General features: G+C 44.4%; 1 protein-coding gene across 2 annotated transcripts in view; it reads right to left on the reverse strand.

The window, feature by feature from the left end:
* Positions 1-16,216, reverse strand: part of PRRG1 (proline rich and Gla domain 1) — a 43,413-nt gene that overhangs the window by 9,763 nt on the left and 17,434 nt on the right. Inside the window, exons 2-3 of one of the 2 annotated variants that reach the window (XM_074905395.1) lie at positions 13,845-13,894; positions 1,905-2,065 (exon numbers count right to left, since the gene is read on the reverse strand). In XM_074905395.1, the coding sequence (XP_074761496.1) occupies positions 1,905-2,065; positions 13,845-13,854 (171 nt within the window). In that variant the 5' untranslated portion in view covers positions 13,855-13,894. The remainder of the gene's footprint in view (positions 1-1,904; positions 2,066-13,844; positions 13,895-16,216) is intronic. The other variant, XM_074905387.1, reaches the window with a different exon arrangement.

Genomic DNA, 16,216 nt, shown 5'->3' on the forward strand with positions numbered 1-16,216 from the left:
GGCTGGTCAGGCACAACTACACATTAGCAGAGCCTGGCCCAGTAGCAAGCTACCAACAACAGAATAAAGCAGGTAGGAAAAAAGGATACTCTAGTAGAAATGGATAAAAAGTCAGGGTGTTATTGGAAGCTCCTTCTCCACTGTGACACAAAAGTTGTGGCAAGAGCAGAAATATAACTACTTCTATTTTACTGTTTCACAAATACCTCTGCAAGGGAAATCTACCAGAACACAAAATGTTCCTAAATGGGAGAAGAGAAGCTGAAGTGAGAGGCAACATGTTTAGGCCATGCTTTCTCTAGTACTTGATCTTCTTGTGCTATTTAAGCAAAAAGAACACCGTGTTAAAATTTTACAGAAGTTCTGTCACTGTACACACTATTCTTAACTACACAATGTAATTAACAATGCTATCATTAGGAATGACCACACAAAGTCACATTTGGGAGGTAAAACACATGTGTGTGATTGCACTTTAAAGCTTCGGAAAGGAGCTCTGAAGAGACACTGCATGTCCTACTACTTCATTTTAATAAATCAGAAAGTTCTCATTCTAGCCTTATCCATCTCCCCAGGTATGGTCTCCAACAAAATGATGCCAGAAACTCAAAATATTCAATATGCCTTTACACATCACTATTTTTTTTGACATAGAGCTCAGTCACTAAAGAGTAGAATATATCACCTGTGTAAATTCTGGAAGAAATCTGTAATGCTCCCTGTGCTACTCTGCCCATAAACCCACTGGCCTTGCAAGTACAATTTCCCTGTGCAAAAACACCACAATGGATAGAAGCTTTAATTGAAGATAAGTTTTCTGAATCACATTTTCTAGCACCTGTTTTTCACTTTAGATTTATCCTTAAATTCAGCGCTAATTTCATCCATGTCCATCTTAAAGAAAAAAAAAAAAAAATCTGGACTGTATTGCTTTAAATAGCTCAGGTGCCACCATCAAAAACCTGTGTGATAGTTTTAATTGTTGGGAAGCAATATAAGATATGTTGGGTATTATGTGCAGATATTGCTTGCAAAGGCATTAGCCCACAATCTTCTTTTAATTAGAGAAGCCAACAGACCTATGGAACAATTCTGTGTGGGCAGTATCTGCTTCATACCCTTCAAGTTAATGTATCACTGCCCTTGCATAACATATGGTAGCACTGAAATTATTGTTCTTTCCACATTATAGATGCCTGCTGCTTAACAATACTTTCTGGAGGCTTGCAGATTTTAGCTGGAGGAAGTCCACTAGTCTTTCCTCATTTTTAGACTACTAATAGTCTGGGTATTGAACACTTTGGCCACCTATACCAACACCAGGGATATGAAGGTGTATTTTAAATTGGAAGATTTTTAATTGCTTACTCATGTGAACATATTCAATAAACACGTTATTCCAAAGGGAGTGAGGTAAGTGAAGACTGGTGCCCCCTTCCTCTACATATTCCCCATAACAGTCCCAATCCCATAATTTCTTCCAAGCAAGAGAACTGCAATTGTGATGTATCCAGGTCAGACTGAAGTGTGCGATGAAAGAACCAGTACATAGGCAATTTGAGTAAACAGTGCTGCCAAACAGGTGCCAATCTTTTCTCAAGTGGGGGTATTAATTCATATTCATGTTCATTTTCTTCCCAGCTGCCAATTTTCACAACACTTATGACCATAATTCCCTTTGAGATTTCTACCCCCTTCAAATTAAGTTTAATTGGGATGAAGGATTCAAAAGTTATTGCTGTGCAGTCTATCCATCTCTACTGTACACCCTATTTGCTTAAAAAACAGGCCAAAAAAAGAGAAAGAAACCTAATGTAATGTTGGAAAACACACAAGCATTCAGCACACTCCAAAATTTAGTAGCAATACACCCCACCCATCTTTAAACACACCCCAAACCATACCGTTTTTTCCTCATTTTCAAATGCTTCTCTTGCTTCTTCATAGCTACAGATTTCTTCTCTGCATTCATGTTCTATGTCACCTTGCTTTAATTCTTCCAGAAATGTGTTGGCTCTTGGGTATCTTTTTAGCACAGAATTGGCTTTGTCCTCCGTTAAGAACACTAAATAAGAGGAGAGACAACAAAGGTCACTTCTAAAACAGATATCCAAAGCATCAAAGAATTACAGAATCATTTAGATTGGAAAAGACCTTTAAGATCATCAAGTCCAACCTAACACTGCCAAATCTACCACTGTGTTGGTTTAAGACCTGCCGGGACTGGAGACGATGCTGTTGTTGCCCCTCCCCCACCCTCAGCCGGTCAGGCTGGCAGTGAGGCACAAACCCCGGGGCAAAATAAGAAGAAATTTAATACTACAGTGTGATAAACAATCTGAACAACAACAGTAGCAATGATAACAACAATAAACAGCAATAACAGTAAGCAAGACAAAAGATATACAGAGAAATACCGTAAATGGTTACGGAACAAGCCCGCCGTGAGCTCCCCGCCACCAAAGACACCAAGGAAAAAGTTCCCACGCTTCCGCTCCCGGACCTGACATCGGTATGGTATGAATAACCCGGCTGGAGATCCCTTCCCCCTCTCTGCTGGGGAAACTTAACCCTATCCTAGCTGAACCAGGACATAATCCACCCCTTTATATCATCTGCGCCATGTCCAGCTGCCATTTAGCAGTTAGCAATACCAAAATAACAATTTACACAGGCACAGCATAATTCCCGGCATGTTCTCACCCAGAATCAAGTCCCCCTGTGGTACGCATCGGACCTCTCCATTGTCCTGCATCACCCACCAGGTACACCCAGGTCCTTGGGCAAATGCAATCCTGTGGATGGGTTTGCCTTTACCTTTGCCTGGCGCAGGACTAAACCAGACCATTTTTCCTAATATATTCCTCATGCGCACCACAGGAACTTTATCCCCATCTACAGCACGTGGAGGTTTTGACTGAACCGGGCCAGCTCGACTGGCAGATCCTCTTGTGTTGACTAGCCAGGTGGCCTTTGCTAGATGCATGTCCCAGTCTTTGAAGGTCCCACCTCCCAGTGCTTTCAATGTGGTTTTTAACAGTCCGTTGTAGCGCTTGATCTTCCCAGAGGCTGGTGCATGGTGGGGATATGGTAGACCCACTCGATGCCGCGTTCTTCTGCCCAGGCATTTATGAAGTTGTTTCGGAAGTGGGTCCCGCTGTCTGACTCAATTCTCTCTGGGGTGCCGTGTCGCCACAGGACTTGGGTTTCAAGGCCCAGGATGCTGTTCGGGGCAGTGGTGTGGGGCGCTGGGTAAGTTTCCAGCCATCCAGTGGTTACTTCCACCATTGCGAGCACGTGGTGCTTCCTGTGGTGGGTCTGTGGCAGTGTGATGTAATCAATCTGCCAGGCCTCTCCACATCTATATTTCAGCCATCTCTCTCCATTTTGCTGGGGCTTCACCCGCTTGGCATATTTGATTGCAGCACACGTCTCACATCCATGGATGATCTCTGCAATGGTGTCAATTCCACCCCTCGATCCCGAGCCCACCTGTACGTTGCATCTCTACCTTGGTGGCCTGAGGTCTCATGGGCCCACCGGGCTATAAACAGTTCACCTTTGCGCTGCCAGTCCAAGTCCACCTGAGCCACTCTAATCTTAGCAGCTTGGTCTGCCTGCTGGTTGTGTCGATGTTCATCAGTGGCCCGACTCTTGGGTACATGGGCATCCACATGGCGCACCTTCACAACGAGGTTTTCCACACGGGCTGCAATGTCCTGCCACACCTCAGCAGCCCAGACGGTTTTACCCTTACGTTGCCAGTTGCTCTGCTACCATTGCTGCAGCCATTCCCACAGGGTATTCGCCACTGCCCACGAGTCGGTGTAGAGGTAGAGCCTTGGCCACTTTTCCCGCTCAGCAATATCCAAAGCAAGCTGGATGGATTTCACCTCTGCAAATTGGCTCGATTCACTCTGTCCCTCAGCAGCTTCAGTGACCCGTCGTGTGGGACTCCACACAGCAGTCTTCCATCATCAATGTTTTCCCACAATGCGACAAGACCCATCAGTGAACAGGGCATATCGCTTCTCCTCATCTGGCAGCTCGTTATATGGTGGGGCCTCCTTAGCACGTGTCACCTCCTGTTCTGGTGACATCCCGGAATCTTTCCTCTCTGGCCAGTTCATAATCACCTCTAGTATCCCTGGGCGGCTGGGGTTCCCTATTTGAGCCCGTTGTGTTATCAACGCAACCCATTTACTCCATGTGGCATCGGTTGCATGATGCATGGAGGAGGCCTTTCCTTTGAACATCCACCCCAGCACCAGCAGTCGGGGTGCCAGGAGGAGCTGTGTTTCAGTGCCGACCACTTCTGAGGCAGCCCGAACTCCTTCGTACGCTGCCAGTATCTCCTTCTCAGTTGGTGTATAATTAGCTTCAGAGCCTTTGTATCCCCGGCTCCAAAAGCCCAGAGGTCGGCCTCGGGTTTCCCCAGGTGCTCTCTGCCAGAGGCTCCAGGTAGGGCCATTCTCCCCGGCTGCGGTGTAGGCATGTTCTTAACCTCCTGCCCTTCCCGGACTGGCCCAAGGACTACTGCTTGGGCAATCTCCCGCTTAATTTGTTCAAAGGATTGTTGTTGCTCAGGGCCCCATTCAAAATCGTTCTTCTTACAGGTTACGTCGTAGAGAGGGCTCACAATCAGGCTGTAGTTTGGGATGTGCATCCTCCAGAACCCCACAGTGCCCAGGAAAGACTGAGTCTCCTTTTTAGAGGCTGGTGGGGCCATGGCTGTTATCTTGTTTATTACCTCCATTGGGATGTGGTGACGCCCACCTTGTCATTTTATTCCTAGGAATTGAATTTCCCTTGCAGGCCCCTTAATTTTCTTTTGCTTAATGGCAAAGCCGGCCTTCAGGAGGATTTCAATTATCTTCTTCCCTTTCTCAAAGACTTTCTCGGCTGTGTGCCCCCATACAATGATGTCGTCAATGAACTGCAGGTGTTCTGGAGCCCCACCTTTCTCCAGTGCAGTATGGACCAGTCCGTGGCAAATGGTGGAGCTGTGGTTCCACCCCTGGGGCAATCGATTCCAGGTGTACTGGATGCCTCTCCAAGTGAACGCAAACTGTGGCCTGCACTCTGGCGCTATCGGAATGGAGAAGAACGCGTTAGCAATGTCAATCGTGGCGTACCACTCGGCTGCCTTCGACTCCAGTTCATACTGGAGCTCGAGCATGTCCGGCACTGCAGCACTCATTGCTGGCGTAACTTCATTCAGGCCACAGTAGTCCACAGTTAGCCTCCATTTGTCATTAGGCTTTCTCACTGGCCATATAGGGCTGTTGAAGGGTGAGTGAGTTTTGCTGATCACCTTCTGGCTTTCTAGTTGGCGGATCAGCTGATGGATGGGGACCAATCTCGGTTGGTGCGGTACTGCCGCCGGTGCACCGTCCTGGTAGCAATCGGCACTCGCTGCTCCTCAACCTTAAGCCGCCCCACCACTGAGGGATCCTCTGAGAGGCTGGGTAAGGTGGACAACTGTTCAACCTCCTCCAGGGCAGCTACACCAAAAGCCCACCGGTACCCTTTTGGGTCTCTGAAGTACCCTCTCCTGAGGTAGTCTATGCCCAGGATGCGCGGGGCACCTGGGCCAGTCACAATGGGGTGCTTATGCCAGTCCTTCCCAGCCAGGCTCACTTCAGCTTCCAATAGGGTCAGCTGTTGGGATCCCCCTGTCACTCCGGAGATGCAAATGGATTCAACCCCACCGTAGCTCGATGGCATCAGGGTGCACTGAGCGCCAGTGTTCACCAAAGCCTTATATTTGTGTGGGTCCTGACGTGCCAGGCCATCGGATCCACACTGTCCAGTAAATCCGATTATCCCTTTCCTCCACCTGGCTGGAGGCAGGGCCCCTCTAATCCTGCTCATCATCACTCACTTCTTGCAAGAATGATTTACTGGTCCCCTCAAGAGGGTCAGACATAACGTTCCCCATTCTGTTCTGCCTGGGGGATTTCTGACTGGACACTGGAGCTGCGCTCCTCTTGGAGGACTCCCCTTTTGTGATGGTCTTCCCTTTCAGCTGCTCTACTCGTGCAGCTAGGGCGGCAGTGGGCTGTCCATCCCACCTCCTCATGTTTTCTCCGTGGTCATGGAGGAAAAACCACAGGGTGCCTCGTGGTGTGTGCCTTCTGCTGCCTTTCTCTTGGGTGGGGAAATGTTTACTTCTAATGGCTGAGACATTAGCCCGTGCAGGTGGAACGTAGGACATGTCCTCTTCTATTTTCTGGACCCTTTGAGACAGTTCCACTGCAGCTGAGACCCAGGAATGCTGAGATGAAGGGAGATTTCCCTCATATTGCCGGAGCTTGCCAACCACTCCATCCACTGTTAGAGTCTGTGTGTCTGTCCACCAGGACACTATTGCCAATGCTTTCGAGTGTGCTTCTGGTGCGCTCTTCAGGAACTTTCGCCACATCAGGTGTGTGCAAGGATGATGATTGGATGACCAACCCTGATCTGGGTCCATGGGTGACTGTTCATCATTCAGATCACCATAGATCATCTCAAACACAGCCAGTTCCCTGAGGTTCTGGATGCCTTTCTCAATGCTGGTCCATTTGCCTAGCTGACATAGGATATCATCCTTGTAGGGGTGCCTCTCCCTTACACTGAACAGGAGTCGCTTCCAAAGGCTGAGGGTTTGAGTCTGTTTCCCTATTTCCTTATCAATGCCAGCATCCTTGGCCAAAGATCCCAGCTGCTTGGCCTCTCTCCCCTCCATCTCAAAAGCACTGGCTCCATTGTCCCAGCATCGGAGCAGCCAGGTGTAAATCTGCTCGCCTCCCAGGCGGCCAAAATCTCTCCGCATATCTCGCAGCTCAGTCGGGGATAGAGATCGGACGATCACCTCTGGCCCTTCCTCCTGCTCCCGTGCTGGGCCTGGTTCATCCCCATCCCTCACTCTGCGAACTGACTTTCTGGTATATTTTGTTTTCTGTATCGGGGCGACTGATACCGGCACTGGCTGGCTGTCTGGCTCAGTCGCTGTGCTGGTGGAGGCGACTGAGACTGGCTCTGCCTGTCCCCCTGGCCCAGATACTGTTTCAGTGAGTTCACTCTCAGGTTCTGTAGCCTTTTCTCCCCCTTGAGGGCAGTGGGTGGTATTAAAGAGGACACAGTAGGCATGGGCAAGTCCCCAACACATTGCAGCGATTTGTGTCTCCTGGGTTTTGCCAGCTTGGTAACACACCCTTTCTAAGCACTCCATCAGCTTTTCAGGGCTCTACATTTGTTCAGGAGTGAAATTCCAAAGCACTGGAGGCGACCACCGACTCAGGCCTTTGCCCACCTTTTCCCACACCCCTTGCCACTCACTATTATCTGACCTTGGGGCAGGTTTCTGGGCACTGCTATTGTTAGAGAAATGCCGCATGGCCAAAACCAAAATCAGGCAGACATTCAGAAAGCATTGTGCCGCAAACACACTGGCCTGCAGGCTCCAAGGGTAACTGAAACTCCCCAAAACTGAGAGGATCTCTTCCCCTGGCTCACCCATAGAGGGGGTGAGACCCCTAACAAAAGCCTAAATGGCAAACAGGTACCGGCCCGGCCCAGCCCACCCCACCCCCCCCCCCCCCCCAGCGATACAAAGGCAGTATAAGCATTCAATAGCCCGTATAACAACATAAGACCCTTTATACATTTTCCACCGATAACAAACGCCACCACAGTGATCATACACTGGATATAAAGATTAATCCAGCCCCACCACGCAAGCAAGTGGGCCAGCATTGCAAACATTTTCTTATCAAACAAATACAAGCAGAAAAATTACACCCAACAGATTGCTCTATCACACTCTGGTCAGGGTCTGTCCCTTTTTGATTCTTATTTCAACCCAATTCGTGCCCCACGTTGGTGCGCCAAAAAGGCTGTGGTTGTTTAGGCCCTGCTGGGACTGGAGACCACGTTACCGTTGCCCCTCCCCCACCCTCAGCCAGTCGGGCTGGCAGTGAGGCACAAACCCCGGGTTAAAATAAGAAGAAATTTAATACAACAGTGTTATAAACAATCTGAAAAACAGTAGCAATGATAGCAACAATAAACAGCAATAACAGTAAGCAAGACAAAAGATACACAGAGAAATACCGCAATGGTTACGGAACAAGCCCGCCGTGAGCTCCCCGCCACCAAAGCCACCAAGGAAAAAATTCCCACGCTCCCACACCCGGACTTGATGTCAGCATGGTATGAATAACCTGCCTGGAGATCCCTTCCCCCTCTCTCTGCTGGGGAAACATAACCCTGTCCTAGCTGAACCAGGACAACCACTAAACCATGTTCCTAAGCACCACATCTACATGTCTTTTAAATACCTCCAGGGATGGTGACACAACCACTTCCCTGGGCAGCCTGTTCCAATGCTTGACAGCCCTTTCACTGAAGACATTTTTCCTAATAGCAAATTAAAACCTCCCCTGGTGCAACTTGAGACTGTTTCCTCTTGTCCTATCACTTGGGAGAAGAAACCAACACCCACCTCATTACAATCTCCTTTCAGATAGTTGTAGAGAGTGATAAGGTCTCCCCTGAGCCTCCTTTTCTCCAGGCTAAACAACCCCAGTTCCCTCAGCCACTCCTCATAAGACTTGTGCTCTAGACCCTTCACCAGCTCTGTTGCCCTTCTTTGGACATGCTCCAGAGCCTCAACATCTTTCTTGTAGTGAGGGTCCCAAAACTGAACACGGTATTTGAGGTGCAGCCAGATGATCCTTTCCCTGTCCCAGCTAGCCATGCTATTTCTGATACAAGGCAGGATGCTACTGGCCTTCTTGGCCACCTGGGCACACTGCTGGCTCATGTCCAGCCAGCTGCTGACCAACACCCTCAGGTCCTTTTCTGCTGGGCAGCTTTCTAGCCGCTCTTCCCCAAGCCTGTAGCATTCCATGAGGCTGTTGTGTCCCACGTGCAGGACCCAGCCCTTCGCCTCACTGAACCTCATACAATTGTATGATCCAGCCTGTCCAGATCCCTCTGTGGAGCCTTTCTACTCTCAAGCAGATCAACACTCCCACTCAAACTGGTGTTGTCTGCAAACTTACTGAGGGTGCACTTGACCCCCTTGTCCAGATCACTGGTAAAGATATTAGACAGAACTGGCCCCTATATTGAGCCCTGGGGAACACCACTTGGGATCAGCCACCAACTGGATTTAACTCCATTCACCACTATTTTTTGGGATCAGCCATCCAGCCAGTTTGTTACCCAGCAGACTACACCCATTAAAGCCAGGAGTAGCCAGTTCCTCCAGGTAAATGTTGTGGGAAATGGTGTAAAAGGCTTTACAAAAGTCTAGGTCGACAACATCCACAGACTTTCCCTCATACACTAAGGAGGTCATCACCTCGTCATAGAAGGAAATCAGGTTAGTAAAGCAGAATCTGCTTTTCATAAACCCGTGCTGACTGGGCCTGATCGCCTGGCTGTCCTGTATGGGCCATGTGATGACACTCAAGACAATCTGCTCCAAAACCTTCCCTGGCATCAAGGTCAGACTGTAATTCCTTGGATCCTCCTCCCAGCCTTTCTTGTATATGGTCATCACATTTTCTGACTTCCAGTTAACTGGGACCTCCCTGGTCAGCCAGAACTGCTGGTAAATGATTGAAAGTGGCTTCGTGAGCACTTCCACCAGCTCCCTCAGTACCCTTAGGTGGATCCCAGCTGATCCCAGACTTGTGTGTTTCAAAATATGCTTTCAAGAATTAGAGCTGTTTCAGAATCTCCACTTTATTTAATACGATAAAAGGCCTTTCCTAGTTTTGTTGTAAGTAGTTGGGCCAACAATTTCAGTAGTTACTGCTAGTCATCAATGCTATGAACCTCAATTCAGCCTCACAGCTATGCATACTTAAACAAGATCTAAGCCAGTGCCTAAGAAGAGCGCTCAGAAGAGACATGCCTGGCTCAAGTGACATCTTAAACTAAGATGACACAGAATAAATAAATCCTGCTTGTATACATCCAAAAAGGTATTTGCAACTGCCAGAGGGCATTACAGCCAGAACACTCTGAAGTTTTTGATATAAATATTTGTCAATATTACCCAGAGTCACACACACCAGAACAGCTGCATTTATCAAAGTTGAAATCTATATATTTTCTTCAGCAACTTTTAAACTGACTTGTCCACTTCACTCCAGAAATCTCAACCATGAAATAGTGGCCTTTTTGGAGGGGTGTATGGGAAGTAGCCTCTTTCTGTTTTCTTGAATCATACACAAAACCTCATTTATTTGTTAAACAAAACAACCCCAAAAAAGCAACCAACATTTTGACACAGGTATTCATTATTTGCTTTCCTTCGTTTTCTGTTCAAGGAAGAGAACTGGAAGCAACCTTGTTTCTTATGATGTTCCATCTTGCCCTCAAACTCCCCGACCCAATGATTTTTACAGTAATATGCAGCAACTGGAACACTCTAAAATCCAGCAGACTGAATTACCCAGGAGGTACATCTGCAGTGAATGGTGCAGAAATTCTTCAGGTATTTCAGGTCAGGAAGCAAGAACATCATGTCAGTGCAACCCTGTTCCTGGGCTCTCACTGTCAGCAAGAGGGGCTAATTATCCAATGCACTGCCATACTAATACACTCATACCACTTTCCTGACCTATGAAATCATTTCTGCACTGGTTCATTTACAACTAGTCTGGGACTGCCAATATACCGTGAAGACAAATTCTCACTGTCTGCTGAAGGACAGAGACTGACTGGTTTAAGCAAGGATTTATCTATTATTTTAGATGAATCAGTTGCTGTTTTTTTCTTTCCTTAATTATCCAATTTTGAATTTTAAAAAAGGATGGCAGCAAGTCTACAAAGATGATCACTATGCTTTTGCTTTTGATAGATGTGGTGGCATTTTTCAGCAACTAAGCTACTATGTAATTATACTGATATACTTCCATTTTATTTTGTTTAGTCTCTGCAGTTTACTTTTGATATAAATTGTTATAAAATCACTTTCCTTTAGCAAGGGATTAAAAGAAGATTTGAAGATTAAATTCCAAAACACCAGTCACTCCTATACTTTCAACTGAATACATGTGGTATGTATATGCACCACACAAATTACACTATTCATGATGTTGCCAGTGGTTCAGTGCATACAACTCTACAGTTGCACCTATCACAATTTTGGTTTTCTATAGCATCACAGCTGAGCACATGGGCACCTCCTATTGCATAAGTGCACTAAATAGCATAGAAATTAATAATTCAAAAAATCTCTTCGAAAAGGAAAGGAAAAAAAAAAGATGGCTTCTTTCCATTTCCCACACAATTCTCTTGACTCCCCTCTAGGCCTGAAGAACGTGTTTTCTTTTAACATGCCTCAGTGATCACCTAAACGTGATGAGCTGAAGAACTCAGCCACATCAGGAAGCCAGCATGCAGCCATGCATGAGGATGGACTGGCTGCCAGAACTCTACCTACTTCTTACCAACTCCTCCTGTGGGCATTCCTGAAGTGGAACAAGCTACAGCCCAGACTCTCTTAAGAATGCCCATATGTGGAATCACTGAGGAGTAGAAAATGCACTATAAATCAAGTTTCCCTTCCTTCAGCAGATAAAAGCTAGGGAATTTCATTTCACAGCTGGAATCTGTTCCTGAAAATAGCAATGAGAGCAACTACAACAGCTTTGTACTGGATGCACAGGGAAAATAAATAAAAGAGGAAAATGCAGGTAGCTGAAAATATCCTGATTTAAAGCTTCTGGCTCTCAGAAACAATATACAAATCTTCGTTTCTGCATGCAGTTTCCAATTTACCAAAGAAGCAAACTGAGAATAAAGGTTTAAAAGCTGGTATGTTACAAAATACTGCATTTGATACACATTGGTATGAGTTTCTATGTAATTGTTTAGTTTTCCAAAAAGAGCTAAGCATACATTTCTGCTTCAAAATGCATTGACGAAGAACAGCAGAACATTAAAATAATTCAATATTCAAGAATGGCCAATATATGGCTATCTACGAAAACCCAACTTTTCTATTTAGCAATTTATATTCAGAAAGCCTCTCTCTTCTCTCACAATACAGTATTAAAAAAATGCATACATCACAGAGACAAAAAAGCCCACTGAGGAAAATAAATCACACCTCATATTAATTCTGAATGTATCTGATAAATAATGATCTATGATTAGTCCAGACCAAGAATGGCTTTTGACCCTGCAAGGCTGGAAAAAATGAAGTATATTAATTCGTTTGGTTTGATTTGACATTTTTTAAGCTCTTCATGCTCCTTGTGCCTTTAAAACCTATTGAGAAGTCAATACATATGTAGCAAGGAAACAAAAACATACACTGATCAAAGCAATCTTGATGGAGATTCTGATTGAAATACAGTGATTTAATGAGAATCAGTCATTGCCTGATGAATCCCACAAAAAGAGATAATGGAACCATATTGCAGATACCACTTAGTATTCCAGGACCATCATCATCATGTAGACTTTCAGTGACAGTTGCACAGGAGTGTGTAAAAAACCCTGCTTTGGGTTAGATGCCCACCTAGCCATGCTACAGAGTGGCTCATTTCACCACAGCTGTTACTAGGGAGCTGAAGATAATCATGGAGAATTGCATGTGGCAAGAACAAAGTAATGAAGCAAGATAATCTCCTTAAAGTGAAAAAGTGAGTTTTAACTAGCAAATACAAGGTTAAAAAAACCCTCCACAATTATTATTTTGGCATTACATAAGATGGACATAGAAACAAATAATGTAAAGTCTCTTCCTCCCCCCCAATTTTTGTAGAATATAGATGAAGATATACTACTACGAAATTTAATGCATTTGAATACACATTTATTTCTTCAAACATGCCTGTGCTCTATGTGTAATTGTAATATGTGGCTTTTAGCAAGTTTCTATGTGTTACAAAGCTACAAAGAAAATAATTCTAAAGTATTAGTTTCACTTACTATTATTGAATAGAGTAATACAGTCAGATCAATCTCTTGTACATTCTCCGGAAAAGCTGTGTGCTATCGTAATACCGAATAGATACTCTAGCAAGGTGAAATTCAATCAGAATCAGAGTCAAGCAAGGGCACAAGAGGATAAATACATCTCAGCCTGCCAGCTGAAGCTGTCACAGGCAAAGAAAATAGGCTTCGGGTCTTTAGGGATAGAAGGAAAAAGCAGCAGCGGTGTGGGAGAGGTATACTGAGACACAGAAGTGTTGCCGAAGCAAAGCCCAGGACATCCTGGACACCAAAACCAGCTCTATTGAGACCATTATTAAAGCTTTTTTTTTCCTGACTCCTTACCAGCAGCTAAGCAGATTAAAGCTACCACTAAATATTAGAAATCCACATTTAATTTTAAATTTGAAGCTGTAGCTACCGATAAATTTGAATCTTTCTGTAGGTGATCTTAACAAAACTATTTGGTTTGTACAGGGCAGAAGGGAGAAAAATTATGTGAGCATTTACTTGTCAAGCTTAAAAAGTGACATCTGCTCTGAGAATCAAGAATTAGTGGGACAGGCTTAAGAACAGTTAAAACTAAAGTACTCAAGGGTGGAAATTCAGGTCTGTGGTCTTCAATCTGCAGCTAGCCTCCAAAGGTCCACAAGTGAGTCCATGATGATTATTATGGTCTGCATACAACACCTCTTTCAGAACAGTACTACGATTCCAGTTCATTTTAGTGTGGGCAAAGATCTGCATTATATGTAACACCAAAACAAGTTCAATAGCAGAGGACATTTTTTGTGCGAACTGACTGCTATTTTGAGCAGAGGACAGTTTGGGGTGTGTTAGTCCCCACTTCATAGGGAATAATAAAGAATGCACATTCATCACAAAGTTAACAAACTTACCGCTATCCATGATGATTACTGTCAAGGCAGGGAACTTGCAAATATCAAGTCTGTAAACAAGAGGAAACATCCTGTTGAGTTTGTGAATTACCATGAACTTGGAAAAGTTTCTCTTGATTCCCAAATATTGTAACAAAACCATCAGTGCTGAAAACCTTGTGATCAAGATTAATCCCTCTTTTGAGTTGTACCAGTACTACATGCAGACTAATTTCAGCAGTATAGGAATACTATCAAAAAAAAGATACCTCTTGTGAAATAATGAATGCTTCAACCTCTTCCAAAGCTTTCCATAGTCATAATATGCAAAAATCCTAATACGAAACAGGTGTGTATCATTTTAAACAGAGGTTACAGATTGATTTAATCTAACTGAACTTGAAAGGCATTACATTCTCCACTGTAAGTACTCATACCTTATCTAAGACATCACTCTGCAGAGATCATCAAGTCAACTCATTATCTTTGGTCTAAAGATTTTTTGAAATCAGAACGAACACATGCAAATTCATTCAGAGTCTGCTAATCATTAAAAGAGGATGCCTGCATAAAGTTCAAGGGCAGAACAACACCTGTGATTTGGCAAAGGAACCTGCAATACATGAGAGGATCCCAACCTGCCCTGCAAGAACTTACATGTACTTTATACCTCATCTTGGAAACAGAACAGAGAAGAGATGCTCTTAGTCAAGAAAGTGCCTGAAGCTCATTGCACCCACCAGGCAGAGTCGACAAGAACTGCATCTGAAGGCAGCAAGAATAGTCTGAGGGACTGTTTTCAGTTTCTTGGAGCCTTTGTTAGTATAGGAAAAGTTAGGGAAAGTTAAGAAAATAAAAGCTTTCAAAGTACAAGAAAGGTGTAGCTGTCTATCTAAATGGGTAGAAAACCATGAGGTTAAAGTTTTTTTACTAATAAATTACCTACTCCTAAAGGTTAGCATTATACTTCAGAGGCCAGGTTACACATCAACATATCGTACCATACTAATGTCCTCACTCTCCGTAAAACCAAAACCCCATAAGCAAACCTCTCTGTAAAAAAAATAACTATGCACAAAGGTTGTCCATAGCTGTTGTAATAAACAGAGGTAAAGTTAACACTTCCAGCATGGCCCGTCCAACACTGTAGTAGTTTGTCATGCGGAAGAGACTCAAGTACTTCTATGGACTGCTGCTGAAGTGAATGGAGCTCTATAAATATATCCCAGTCTGCTAACAAAATTGTAGGACTGGGACCACAAGACACATGGGTTGGAGTAAAGTGATTTTAAAGCAAGTTCATTAAATCTCTGTAAAGGCAAATAAATGTGAATAAACATCAGACATTAAAGCACTCTTAAATCTCCCCACCATAGTGTTTAGCTTTTCGTTACCAAGTATTATAGGATAACAGAAGCAGAGGGTTAAAAAAATTTCTTCAGAATGTATTTAACCTCTTTTAATAGCCTGAATTTTTCTTAGCAGACTACTCTATGCAAAGCCAGAACTGCCACTTGCTTCTTGTATAAAATTAAAATTAATGACATTTTCTGGGTAGTCATTGTTACAACCCAAATCTCTCTGCTGAAGAATCTGCCAAGCTATTAATAATAAACAGGTCACAAAAAAATTGGCTACTTGTGTAACTATTCTCTTTGTTGGTTACATCATGAGTTTCTTCTGCCATTTATTACCTTCCAGTTTCAGGTGTCTGCTTTTGCAACAGTCCCTCAAATATGATTCACATCAGTAGAAGATCAAGACCTGTGAGCGCTAACTTGCTCTACTGAGCGGCAGTAATACAGTGCATGAAATGCACCTTGACAGGTTTCCCCTCTCTAATGGGGACATTTTTCTGCATTAAATATCAGTTAGTCTTTAATATTTCACCCTTTTAACAAATAACTTGTGTGGGGATTTCAACAACATTTAAAAAAAAAAAAGCAGAACACATGCATCCACATCCATGCTGAGTCACAACTAGATAGGAACTGTGGTGGAAACAAGGGGACTAACGTGCCTCTCCCCTGCTACAGGATGTTTTCCACCAGGAGCAGAGAGTGACACTGCTGAGGAGCCAGTGCTGCCCTGGAACCTGGCACTGGGTGCTTGTTACATTGTGATCTTCGGGAAGAGAACATCAAAATACTGACATAGACAGATTGGGAAATGGGGAAAAATGTAGGGGAGAAGAAAACCCAAACAAAACCCAACCAAAAGGACCAAATAAAATCACCTTTTATGTTCTTCAGTGGAAATTGAGTCAAGTAGAATATGAGCTAGTGACAAAAATAAAGATTTGCTGAATTGGCAACAGAACACAGCAGTTCTCTTTGCCCTTCGTTCATTACAAAAGGAACCTGCGTGACCTTCCCTAGGAAATACCAAATACA

Source organism: Athene noctua, chromosome 1 (assembly GCF_965140245.1).
Source record: "Athene noctua chromosome 1, bAthNoc1.hap1.1, whole genome shotgun sequence".
NCBI lineage: Eukaryota > Metazoa > Chordata > Aves > Strigiformes > Strigidae > Athene > Athene noctua.